The following is a 12,912-nucleotide window of genomic DNA, read 5'->3' as shown; positions in this document are numbered from 1 at the left end:
ATGTGGGGCAGCAGCAACTCCTCATTCGGTGACCGAAGCAATCTCTTAAAAACATCAACTGTGAGTCTGAGCTCATGAGTGAGGTGGTAACCTGAATCTATTTTCTTGGCAATGAGGATGTGTGAGGGAGCGCCTTGTGCTCTTTTCCTGGCAGAGGCATTTATAAATACCCATATTACGTTTTACACTTGCTGATCTTTTCTTGACTGCCTGCCAAGACCCCCATGGGACCCCACGGGACCCAGGTGCCCACAGTTTCTGCCTGGGGGCTATTTGGAGCAGCTGTGCCTTTCACTTTGAGCTCCAGAGTGCAGAGACCCCATGAGCTCCCTGGGAACAGCAGATGTCAGCGCCTCTTACTGCCATCACTGGGCTGGAAAACCTCGTCTGATAGCTCTGCCGCACACAAGTTCCAGCATGTTGTAAGGCACGTCACCATCAGAACGCTACAGAGCTCCTGGTGACGCTGAACTCACCTTTTGCTCAGGGAAATGCAGCTGCACTGATGTGGGATAAAAGGCGTGGGGGCTCTGCACTGTGAGGGACGGAGGACAAAGCTCAGCCCTGCTCCCGTGTGCATGGAACAGCAAGGAAGGGAGGCATCCTCTATTGTAATGATGTCAGTCATCTTGACGAACCTGGGCAGCTTCCCAGCAGGTGGGCACCGCCTGTCTGACACAGCAGCTGCCTTTGGAGGGGACTGGGTCAGCACAGAGGTGCTGCATCCCCTGGAGCAGCCGACAGTGTCAGTGCCATGGGGCTGCTCAGCTGTCCATGCTGTCCAAAAAGGCTTTCACAGGTGAGGAGCTCAGGGGGACGAGCAGGCAGACAGATGCCTCTCCCAGCTGCCAGCAATGGGCTGGGGTGAAGCACAGCACGAGAGGCACTCACATCACTGACAGATCAGCTTGCCCTGCTGAGACCTGGGCAGTGCTACGTGCAGGTGGGGACAGCAGCACCCTGCAGCCTGGGGTTGGCACACAGCATGCTGATTTCCAGCTCCCCGCAACCCAGGGTTGGCTCAAAGCGTGCTGATTGCCTCAAGTTACCAACCTGCAACAACAGAACAATCGGTACCAGGGCACATCTGACTGCTGAAGTCAGAATGTCAGATGGATTAATTGGGGATAAAGCTGTGTGCTTCTCGAGCAAAGCACAGAGCACAACCCTGGGTACTTTCAGGGAGACTTTCCTTACTTACTTACCTAACCCTAACCCTAACCCCACCCCTAACCCTCACCCTAACCCTACCCTTGTAGGAAGGCACACATGAAGAAGAGCCTTGCTGGATTTTTCACCTCAGTTCTGCAGTACGTCCCTCCAACAGCAGCCACAAGAAGAAACCAAGACCATTCACTCTGCACTGCTGCTTGTCCAATCTGTGCCTGCTGTTTGTGTCTGCACTAACGCAGCCACTGCAGATTTTCAGTAAAGATCGGGCTGGTGAAAAACTGACTTCATTACCTGAAACATGGAGCCCAAGAGAATAACAGCAGGAGGTGATGCAGCTCCCCAGCTCTCTCCTAAGGGCTGTAAGCATCAGAGGGAGCTGCTCCTCCACCTGCACCTCTGCCCCAGCACTGATCCTACAGCACTTACCCCAAGCAGACCCCCAAAGATCTGCATCTGTCCTGCAGCCTTGCTCAGAGCTGCTCGTTAGCAATAAAAAAAAGGATGAAATTTAGTGAGGCCGAGCAGCAGGACTGCTGCAAGGCAGGACCTCTTGAGCTGCAAGGCAAGTTTGTGGTTTGCCAGAAAGTCAACCTTGTAGCAGGAGGCCTAGGGCTGGCTCTCTGTGTTCCCAAGTACATGAGCTGTCATTATGCAAAAGGAGACCTGCCTGGATTTATGGAAGACAAGTCCAGCATGCCTGTGGCACATGAGGAACTATGGCCAGGGAGAAGATATCACTTGGAACCTCACTCCTACAGGTGGGATAGAGATGGGGCTGCACACACCTGCCTCGAGCACAGGGGTGATGCCATTCCCCAGAGCTCCCTTCGAAACAGCAGATTTGGGCTGTTTGTTGAGGCTGATGAATGCCAACCACCATGTCTTTGTTCCCTGATGAATTCTTAGCGGCCAAATGTATCTGGAAGGCCAAGCTGCACACTGCAACGCCAGGCAACAAACTCTCTGCAAAGCAAATGGTACAAATGCTTCTGTGCTTATTGCTGCCGAAGAAGTAGAACCATTTCACACACTGCCACCACCTCATCTTCCTCAGGGCTGCAGTCACCTGGTTGTGAATTTGTCCCCACTGGCTCCTCTTTGTAACCGGGAATGGCAGCAGCTGCTTAGATCAGCTTTAAGGAAAGAGCAGAAGTGGGAAGTGCAGTGGGATTTAATGGACTGGAAGGGCAGTGTGAGCATGTTTAAAATATGCCACAGTCTGCAACTCTACAAGACAGACCATCGGTGAGGGTCAGCCCTGCTCTGAGTGAGCGCTCCCTTCAGCAGCACCCAAGGGAACAGGAAAAGAACAAATCCACTCCCATGGCCCTCACTTTTCAGATGGTGTAATGATACAGACCAAGGAAGGAGCAACCCTGTGCAACCAGCCAGCCCTGATCTGCTCAGATGTCCAGACAGCACCTCCAGTCCAGAGCCCAGCAGTTCTGACTCTGGTTTCACATGTGCAGCCCTTCCCAAATGAAGCTACCCGAGGGACACCCCTACTCACACCTCATCTCATCCAGAGCGCCACTCCAAGCTGACTGTGCCATGCAAAGCAATGAAAAGCACAGCGGATCCTACACCAGCTGGACCTATCTCCTCTGATCTCGGCGAGACCAAATGGGTAATTATCTAATTATCTAATTATCATACGGCAAGGAGTGCGTCATGGGGACACTTACAGGTAGCGTGGTGCGGTGCCAGGGGGAAGCCGTGGTGGGATCACTGGTGTAGTTCCTGCGTGTCAGCAGTTCGGATGCACTTAAGTTACTTTTGGTCCTTCGGGAGCCCATCTCAGGGGTGTTCCAGGAGTTGGTGCTGGCGCTGCTCCTCACTGAGCTCTGCTCCGAGGAGTTTGTTTGAGTGCTGTTCCCTTCCATCTCGGAGAGGTCCACTGAAGACCTGCACGCGTTCGTAGGGCTGGAAGCTGTGTTCTTCTCCACTTTCATTTGAGAGTCCTCCAGGGAATGTAAGCCTTGCCTTGTTCTCCATGAACTTCTCAGAGTGACGTGTTTGGTTTCGGATGAAATGGAGTCTGAAGAGCCGTGGCTCCTGGAGCTGGCTGCGTCCAACGGGAGCTCAGCGCTCTTCTCGGGGGGCTCAGAAGTCTTTATCACGATGCTGCTCCTGGAGACCACCGTTTCTGTTCTACTTCTCAGCACCGCATCTCCAGTCCTGTCGGTCTCAGATATTTTCAGGGCACTTCTATTAACCGCGACCTCAAAAGGTTGGGGGAGGCTGTTGGTTATCGGGGAGGGTTCATTTGGAGCAACCCTGATGTTGCTGGTGGTAATATGCCTTTCCTTTCCTGCTGTGTCCGTGCTGGGCCTTGGAACCGTTGGCTCAGAAGGGAAGATTGTGATACTGCTCGTCATTTTATTTGTGACCGCTTTAAAAACAGACTTCTGCTTTTCTGACTCAGTCTCAGTGACAGCCCCTCCCATGATGGCCTTCATGTCCTTCTCCACAATGGCAGGTTTAATGATGGCTTTGGATCTCAGAGCTTCTCTCGGGCTGAACGACCTTCTGGATTTGAGTCCTCCAGCGTCGGCGTCTGACGGTTTCACACACTTAGAGGAGTCCTCCTCGTGTACAGAGCTTTTGTCATTTTCAAAGAGAGATGCTCTAAAAACTCCCCTGGAATTAGAGAACTGCTTGGGATTGGCTTTCTTTCTCGTCTCAAAATCCGACTGAGTGTTCGCTTTTTTACTTCGCCCCATTTCTTCATCTGAATTAAGTTTCTCATGACTACTCTGGACGGTTTTGGAGTCTGCTTTCAAGCCAGCACTTACATGGCCTGCTGCTGCAGACTGCTCTGCGTCCTCCTTAAGAATCTGCAGGATGTCCTCCTGGCTCCTTGAGCGATGCGAACGCTTCGTTAGCGGCGATGCTCTCACGCTTTCCAGCGGCACATCCGCGAGTTCCTTCTCCTGGGGGATGGCGGCTCTTTTAGCCCTTCCCTCCAAGGGCTGGCGGTGCGACGCAGTCGAGGCGTTCGCCGCTTCTGCCTTAGAGCCGACGCAGTCCGACTCCGCTGCTGAGACGTGGCACCTGTACGCGGTGGCCACGCCGTTGGAAGCGGCGCAGTGCCCCCTGCATTGCTGCGCGTCCCCCACAGCATCGCTCCCCTCTCCCTGATTTGGTCTCAGCTTCTCAGCCAACAAAGCCACCGATTCCCCTCTGCTCGATTTTTCATCCCTCGTGTCTGCGCCGCTCTGGCAGCTGCCGCGGGTTGCCTGAGGTGGTTTTTCAGCCTTGGATCTCAGCTCGCTAACGGGTTTGGGAGGTGTTTTCCAAGATTTCTGCTCATGAGCAGCGGGGGGGTAACGACTGAGGACAGAGGGCTGCTCTTTGGATCTCTTCCCCTCGTTCTGCGTGAAGGAAGCTTCCTTCTGACCAGACGAAAAAGTGGAAACCAAACACTTCTCTTCCAGTCTTTTCACGTCTGTTGCAGCAACATCTGCAAGGGCAGCTGCACCCGATGCCTTTCCTGCCTTCCTGCTCACGAGGCTGGGGCTGGCTGTCTGCTTACCGCCATGGCTGGAGCTGTCATTGCTGAAGGAGAAATCTCTGTTTCTCACTCTCTCCCGGCGCTGCTGGGGCGAAACCTCCCTTGGTTTGTGCTTGGCAGCTGTGAAATCTGCTGCAACAGCTCTGTATTTAGCTCTGTCATGTTTCCCCCTGCTAGAGAAGCTTGCATCTTCATTTTCAACCTCTCCATTTTCCAGATCTTTCTGTTTCTTTATTTGCATTTTTATTTCTTCCAACTGACTGGTGAGAAGTTTGTTTTTATTCTGTTCACTCAAATAACTGTCTTGCAGGTCACTGTTTTTGGCTCTCATTTTTTTCAGTTCTTCTTCTAAGGATTCAAAATGTTTGATCTGAGTTTTAAGCCTCTCAATTTCTTGGGTGAGATCTTTCACTTTGTTGTCTTCCTGATTTTTATTCTTTTGGTTTTCTGATTTATTCCTGGTTTCATTTTCTACGTGCTTTAGGTAATCTACGCTTCCCTTCCGCCTGGTTTCTTTAGAGGGCAATGCAGAAGTCAAATCATCTTCAATTCTCAAATCATTTCTGTCCAGGAGATTGTTTGATGACCTTTCCAGCAAGTTGGATGCATTTCTAGTTTGATCGGCCCTGTTTAATTTGTTGTTTTGCTCCAGTTTCAGCGTGAGCTCCTGGATTATTTTTTCATTCTGCTTTTCTCTTTCATTAAAATGTTTTCTCTCACTGATAAAGCTCAGTGCTAAAGACTTCAGCTTTTCTAACTCACCTGTTAAGCTCTGCTCGGTTTTATCCATCTTCTCTTCAGACGCTTCAAGTTCCTTCACTTTCACTCGAAGTATCTCTAACTCTGTAGATATCTTTTTGGTCAAATTCCTTTCTTCGTTGAGGCTGAGGCACAGCTGCGTGCAGTCGTTCTTGCTCCTGCCAAAGGCCTCCTCCAGTTTCTCCAGCTCTGCCATTCTCTTCTGCAGATGCTCAATTTCTGACTTCAGCTCTCGGGTGAGGCTCTCCTCTTCTTCGAGTTTTTCTTTCATTAACCTGCAAAGCTCTTCAGCCTTCTTAATTTCCTCATCCTTGCCTTCAATCTTTAGCACTCTTTTCCGCAGGGCCTCGATGTCAGCCAGCATGCTGGAATTGCTGCCTTCTGCCTGGATCACTTTGTCCTGGAGCTCCAGCAGCTCATCCTCTGCTTTCTGGAGATTTTTCGTCGCTTCTTCCAGTTCATCAAGGCGGCGGCTGAGACTCTGCAACTTGAACCGCAGGTGCCGACTGGAGGTCTCCTTATAACCTGTAAATTCTGCCATGTTTGTTTTCTGCTCCACTGAGATGGGAGCTCAACTGATTCCGAGTGTTTAAAGCGTGTTCCCGGTGTGTTATACTTCCTTTGAAGAGAGGCAGCTCAACCTGAAAGAAATAAAATGCTTAAAGTGAATACAAGAGTTCAGAATACACGTATTCTCACTGTATAAATGAACTGCAAATATTTATATTTTTCTTATTTAAACACGTTTCTGAGTGCCAATTAGGGACAGCAGCTGCCAGCCAGCACTGCCCATCACTTCCAGTACCCCTCCTGCAGCCCACGTCACTCAGCATCCAACTTCACCTGAGCTGCAGTCACATCCCGTGTCAGTGAAGTTTCAAGTTTCTCCCTCCTCTTTCAGAAGCTGTCAGTGCCCTCAGCTGCCACCCACTCCTGCACCCAGGAGACAGCAGCTGCAAGCACTCACGCTTTCTACTCCCTGTTGCCAGGGATAAAGAGCAGCAATTTCAACACATGGGCAAGCTGTGACGCAGTAAATGCAACTCTTCCCAGCTCAGAGCCAGCAGGGCAGGGTTAGTGAGAGCTGGGGACAATGTGAGTGGGCCAGGACGGCTGATGGAGGATGAGAAGTCCCCTCTGACTGCGGGCATTTGCACTGAGCCATCCTGGGCTCAAGACAGATCCCAGCCACGCATTGCATGTACTAAGTACAAAATATCATCAAACCACAGAACGGTTGGGTAAGAAGGGACCTCAAAGCCCCCCCAGCTCCAACCCCTGCTGTGGGCTGGTTGCCCCCCGCCAGATCAGGCTGTCCACAGCCCCATCTATGGCACTGGGCGCCTCCCCGTCTCTCCTGTACTGAACACAATACTCCAGATGGGGCCTCACGAGGGCAGAGCAGAGCAGACAATTCCCCCCCTGCCACTGCCATCCCTCTGCTGATGCAGCCCAAGGTACTGTTGGCCCTCTGTGCTGAAGGGAGGTGAGTGCAGCTCTCAGACCGGTGCCCTGGCTCAGCGGTCCGCCTGAAGCAGGATGCGGCTCCAGCATTTCTGCTGGAACTCCCCGCAGAGGAAACACTCCGGAGTTTCCTATTTCACAGTGCCAAGAGGTGAAGAGCAGGATGTGGGGAGGAGGCAGCACCGGGAAAGGAGACTGCGGTGCCCCAGTACAAAGCCTTTGATTGAAGCTGATTCATTTCCTGACGAGCGGAGGGGCCTGCAGTGCAAACAGGGACCCAAAGCACACAGCACGCACCCGCCATGCACCCCAAGCACCTTCTGTGCGCAGCACACACCCCGCCGTCCTCCTGCTGAGGGACAACTCAGACCACAAAGGCCACGTGGAACCGCGGCTCTGCTGAGAGGCTGACTGCTTTGGCTGCAACCAGGAAAGGCTGCTCAGCTCCAGGCAGGATCCCAGCGAGAAACGTCACCGGAATGTCGCAGGAAAGGACAAAGCAATTTCGCAGTGCCCTAAAAAACAACAGTGCTCCCAGCGTGCCTCGGAGCAGGGAGTTAATGGTTAACGCCATGTCAGGCGCTGGTCAGGAAGCAGCTCAGGCCCAGCAGCCGCCTTCCAGCCCGGCTGTCAGGACGTGGGCTTGGGTAAGGGACTCTCAGTGGTGCCTACCTGGAGCTGATGGGAGTCTCCAAGAGGAAGGACAAGAGTTCTGGGCACAGATTGCTTGGAAGGGACACGTTACTGTTGGTGAACCGCTGTTGAACCGACTCACTGCTCCACCACAGTGCTCTCCCAGAGCTGGTTCCTGCAGAGCTTGGACCTTGGCTACTTATCTGCCTGTATACCTGCTAACCCTGGGTGGAGAGTTTGGTGGGGATTATTTGTCAGGAGTGAGACCCTCTGGCTACACTGTCACAGCCTGTGGGTCTAAAGGAGGGGGATGCTAAGACAGGATCCCAAGAGTCACTGATCTCTGCGGATGCCAGCAACTGTTCAGAGTCCCAGAGGAGAACCAGATTTTGGAGAAAGCATTCTAGCCTCTGAATGAAGTTGGAAACTGAACTCAGCAATTAATGGGGAGGCAATAACACAGCCCGCAGCAGAAGAATCACCAAAGACATCCATCCTAGACGAAAGGGACCTTTTGAGGTGATGCCTTCCCCACACACCTTCTCAAATATCAGGAATTAAGGGTCCTCTTATAAAGACCACAGCTGCAAAGAGTGTCTCTGCAGCCACTCTTCCCTGCAACGCTTACCGCAGCAGCTGTGGGTCACTGGAGGTCTCAGCTTCCATAGGATCTGAAGCCTCCCAACAATCCTAATCTTCTTCTGCAGTGTGTAGGAGACAATAACTGGGGCTGAGCTCATTGCCAGTGAACTGATATGCTGAGCAAACAAGCTGCTCTGACAGGAGTTATCCTTTGATTTGTATTTAGAATTCCTCTTTCCAAATTTTAAACCGTGGCAGCCACTCTGCCCTCTGGTTAACTGGCTGTCACAAAGGAACATCTGCACTCCACAGATTAGCAAGGAGAGGCCTGCAGGTGCACTCAATGCCACACGCACCTCCAGCCTCCCCACAACACCACCTCAGCAGAAGCATTTTGTAATGCACTCCACCTGGTTCCTTAGGTCTCTCAAAGGGAGACCCAGCCAGCAGTTGCTAACATCAAACAGACATTGGGATTCTCAGTGCTTGGGAGACTCCTGGAAATAATCTCAGTTGATCATGGCAACAACTGTCTGCCTCCTGGGTGTTGAAACACTTCTTCTCAAACCTTTTCTGGGGTATCCTCTGTCTTGTACCTTATTTGATGTTTCTCAGATGTCATAACCCCTCATCAAATAGAGAACAGTTGAAAGATCTCAAAGCAAGAGGACAGGACAACTTCTAAGATTTGCTATTCTCTAATTCTGCTTTTCTGTTTTACCTGTATCCTCTCTTCTCCCCTTCCATCTGACGGTATCCGCTGTTCTCCCCTTCTCCTCTTCTGCTTTTCTCCCTTACCTGCATCCTCTCTTCTCCACTTCTCTGCTTCTACTTTTCTGTCTTCTCTATACGCTCTCCCATTCTCCTCTTCTGCTCTTTTGTATTTCAAGTATTCTTTCTTGTCTTCTTGTTGTCACCTCTTTTGCTCTTCTGTCTTATCTATACCCTCTCTCTCCCTTTGTTTTACTATTCTCCTCTAGTTCACATCTTTCTTAACAATATCCTCTCTAATCTTCTCCTCTTCTGCGCTCCTTTCTTACGTGAATCCTCACTTCTCTTCAGCGCTTCTATTTTTCTGCTTTTCTGGGTCCCTGCATCTATTTTCCTCTTCTGCTGTTCCTTCCCACATGCAAGGACGTGTAAGAGGTACAGTGTACTGTAACAAGCTTCCCTGGGGTCAGCAGGACCCTTCCAATCTCTAGCTACACTGGTCATAGAATCACAAGGTTGGTGATGGGGTCTATGTGGCACAACAGATCCCACAAACACGACTTCAACCCTGAGCTCTGAAGAAGCTGCATGGGAACATCCCCATCCTCACCAAGCTCCACGAACAGAGGACTTCCTTCATCTTCCAGACAAACTGTTGCTACACGTACCCTACCAGCCCAGAACTGCTCAGCCCATGAGCTCCTTTTCCGTCCAACCCAACTTTTCCTGTAGTTACGACTCAACTGGGGGCTTTCAGAAGTTCCCTCAAAAGAAAACCAACCAAACAACAACAGCAAAAAAAACACAACCCAAACCCAACAACCAAACACACACTGTGAGAACTTTCCAAAGTCCTCTGGCAGTGGATCACAGCCTTCTGATGTAGGAATGCAGCGAACTGCTGCTCCTCACAGGTGAGCAAGCACTGAGAAAATGAACCTTCTAAGAGAAAAGGTGAGATTTCTTGGCTTTAGCTCACACTACTGCAAAGTTCATAGATGAGAACTGGTCTCGTCCTGCAGACAACAGCAAATGGAGAGGACGTTCACTCATTTCATTCTAAGAACACTTTCTAGAAGACTTCAGATGTCTTACTTATACCCTCTATCTCTCACCATGTGAAGGGAATAAAGCAGCTCCAGCTCAGATGGCAAAGGTGAGGGGAGAGAAATCCCAAGTAAAGATTCCTTTCTGGATGTAAGAGGAATCCTCATTCACACCAGCTGTCAGCGTGGAGCTGCACGTTTCTAAACCTGGGATGGCTCTCTTGGGTGAGACTCTTTCAGCATATTTTACAGTCAGAAATCTGCAAACTTCAGGAGAAAGCCTATTCCAACTCCCTACCTCCTGTACACCTTTATGAGAGACCTTCCACTAGTTTGTACTGCGTATTATTAATGAGTGCCAAGCAGCAAAGCTTGTATGCCATCTCAGCCTCACAGCCTCTATCAATAGGGCATTTTTACATGATTTCTACCCTACTTTACGTTTCTTTTTTAATAGGCTTTAGTGTGGAAGAATCTCCAGGAACAAAGGGCTGCTACAGCCCTCGTATTACTGGAAGTCCATTGATCTCCAACTGCAAAACTCATCATCAAACCGCACAGCAGTAGTGTTCAAAGCATGCAGTAGAGCAAGAACTGCTTTCCCAAAGCTATTTGAAAACCAGCAAGTCAAAAGATGTATTGAATTGTAACATCCAAAATGTTACAGGACACTGATACATGCAAATAAGCAACCAAAAAGCAAACAAGATTTACAAGACAGCTCAAATCAGCTGCAACTGAACTTAACTGGCAGAATCACACCTTGAAAATCTTATTCTCTGCTTAAACATCCTCATGAATCTGGTCTCTAGCTGATTTGTTATGGTGATATCCCAGAAGTGAGCAGTATGAAAAGGACACAGAGCCACCCAAAGGACGTGGTCCTTATCTGTAGGGCCAGGCTGCGGTGCCCAGTGCCAGGACAAGAGGCAGCGGGCACAGACTGGAAGACCAGAGGTTCTGTCTGAACATCAGGAAGCACATCCTTAATGTGCATGAGATTTAGCAATGGAATTTAGCTACCCAGGGAGGTTGTGGGGTCTCCTCCTTGGAGATATTCAAAAGCTGTCAGTGCTAGACAAGCAGCTCTGGGTGTCCCTGCTGAAGAGGTGAGGTTGGACCAGACAGACTCAGAAGGCCCTTCCAATCTGCACCGGTTTTCAGTTTTGTGATCACACATTAAGAATAATTCAGATTTAACTCACCTTGTTCCACTGCAAGTCTGTGCACGAGCGTTTGTTTTGCAGAAAGCATCTCCTTCTCTGAACGAATTTTTACACTTTGTTTAAAAACTGCCTTCTCCTGTTTACATTGCCTAGCTTCAATGTCCTGAACAACCCGGCCAAGTACATTTTTGAGCAATGTGGAACCTGAGCTGTATTTAAACGTGCAATAATGAATTACTAGTGGTTTTCCTCAGGGGGCGACGGTGTTTTATGTCTTTATTAATATCCTAGATGATGAGACAGGATGTGCTGTGCTCTCAGCAGCCCCGTGGTTGACAGCAGCCTGGGAGGTGGGCGATAAGCTGGAGGGCTGCTGTTCAGAGGACCAGTTTTATTTTCACCACTGGTGTAGCCAAACACTGGCACTGGGTCCCTGAAGGGTTGTGACATCTTCATTGCTGGGAGGTATGTTGAGCTCCACACCAAGCCCTGGGACAACCCAAGCCCTCCACAACTGGTGTGATTTATTACAAATGACTCCAGAGGCTCAATGTGTTTACCTTAATAAGGAAAAGACTAAAAGCAACATCTTCTACAAAGAAATTTCTATCTGCCGGAGCTCTTCTACCAGGTCTTTAACTGCTTACAAAGCCAGGGCTCACACCAGTGCCTGCAAACTAAACCTAAATAAAGGACAAGTACAAATAAATGCACATTTCTAAGTTTATTCAAAGTTTCTAAGGCTGATGGGACTTAATGGAGATAAAACACGACTTGTAGTGGCTGTATGAAGTTGGTCCTGCTTTGAGCAAAGGCGAGAGATCTCCAGCTGCACTGCCAGCCTGAAAAGGACACAGCAAAAATTGGAGATGGTGGCAAACATAGTAAGGACAGTTCAGTGAAACAGAGCAGTACGAATCACTGATAAAGTGAGGTCAAACACTGCAGGGGGCTGCGTGCTGTTAATGCACAAATGGCCACAGCAGAATTGCTATCTACAGAAGCAGCCCATGCACTGCTGCAGCTCCAAGACTGACCAGTAGGAAACGATGTACAGAACTTGTGTTATTTTGAATGCAACCCTGAGCCATGTATTTACAACCCATGTCTGATGCATTTTATGAACTGGGAGATAACTGTGCTTCATTTCAGTAACTGCAACAGAACAACTACCAGACTCATAATTTCTGCTGGAAGCCCTTAGGAGCCTGACACTGCTCCTCTCCAGCCTCTCAGAAGCATCTTGCCTTAAATCCCTTGCTCTGATAGGGCTGTTGGCATTGAGTCCCACAAGCTTTAGAGCAACCTCAATGTGCCCATGTGCAAACAGCTGTTGGCACCCACTGCCACCACCCTCTCTGCTGAACCAAGACAGGCATATTGCATGTTGGAGGACTCCATCATCCTGCATGAATACATCTGGCACTTCATCTCTTACAGTATCCATCACTGTGAGGCAAGGGCACATCCTATACCCTACATTTCAGGCTTGGCCAATCCTGAAGATGAGTGAGAGTTATTCGTGCCTCAGCCTGCAGCCATTTTTTCATTCATTTCTCCTGCTCTTGAAGCTGGAGAAGTTTTCAGTAGTCACTAAAGAGCAGCACTCATCACAGGCAACAGAAAGTCAAGAGCTTCAAACACAGCAATAATTGGAGACAAGAAACACAATTCACCCTACTGCAGCTGGAGTCCTTGCACCTGAGCTCTGCATTCCCCAGCTCACACGTGGTCCAGTTCCTGGGGAGAAACAGCACAGGGTTGTTGTCCACGTTCTGATGGAGCACACACCTGGTCCTCCTCCCTCCTCCTCCTCCTCAGACACTTGGGGTGAGCTCAGATCCTCCCTGCTCTATTTTCTGCT

General features: G+C 49.9%; 1 protein-coding gene across 4 annotated transcripts in view; it reads right to left on the bottom strand.

Annotated features, from left to right (window-relative positions):
- LUZP1 (leucine zipper protein 1) overlaps nt 1-12,912 on the bottom strand; it is a 35,110-nt gene that overhangs the window by 3,895 nt on the left and 18,303 nt on the right. For 2 of the 4 annotated variants that reach the window (XM_052699171.1, XM_052699174.1), the window contains exon 2: nt 2,859-6,087. In XM_052699171.1, coding sequence (XP_052555131.1) covers nt 2,859-5,987 — 3,129 coding nt within the window. In that variant the 5' untranslated portion in view covers nt 5,988-6,087. Of the gene's footprint in view, nt 1-2,858; nt 6,088-7,227; nt 12,723-12,912 lie in introns of those variants that run through there. The other 2 variants (XM_052699172.1, XM_052699173.1) reach the window with 2 other exon arrangements.

The sequence above is a fragment of the Tympanuchus pallidicinctus genome, unplaced genomic scaffold (genome assembly GCF_026119805.1).
Source record: "Tympanuchus pallidicinctus isolate F22 unplaced genomic scaffold, pur_lepc_1.0 scaffold35, whole genome shotgun sequence".
Lineage (NCBI taxonomy): Eukaryota > Metazoa > Chordata > Aves > Galliformes > Phasianidae > Tympanuchus > Tympanuchus pallidicinctus.
Note: the sequence above shows the minus strand (reverse complement) of the source record. Positions and strands in the feature narration are given on the sequence as shown.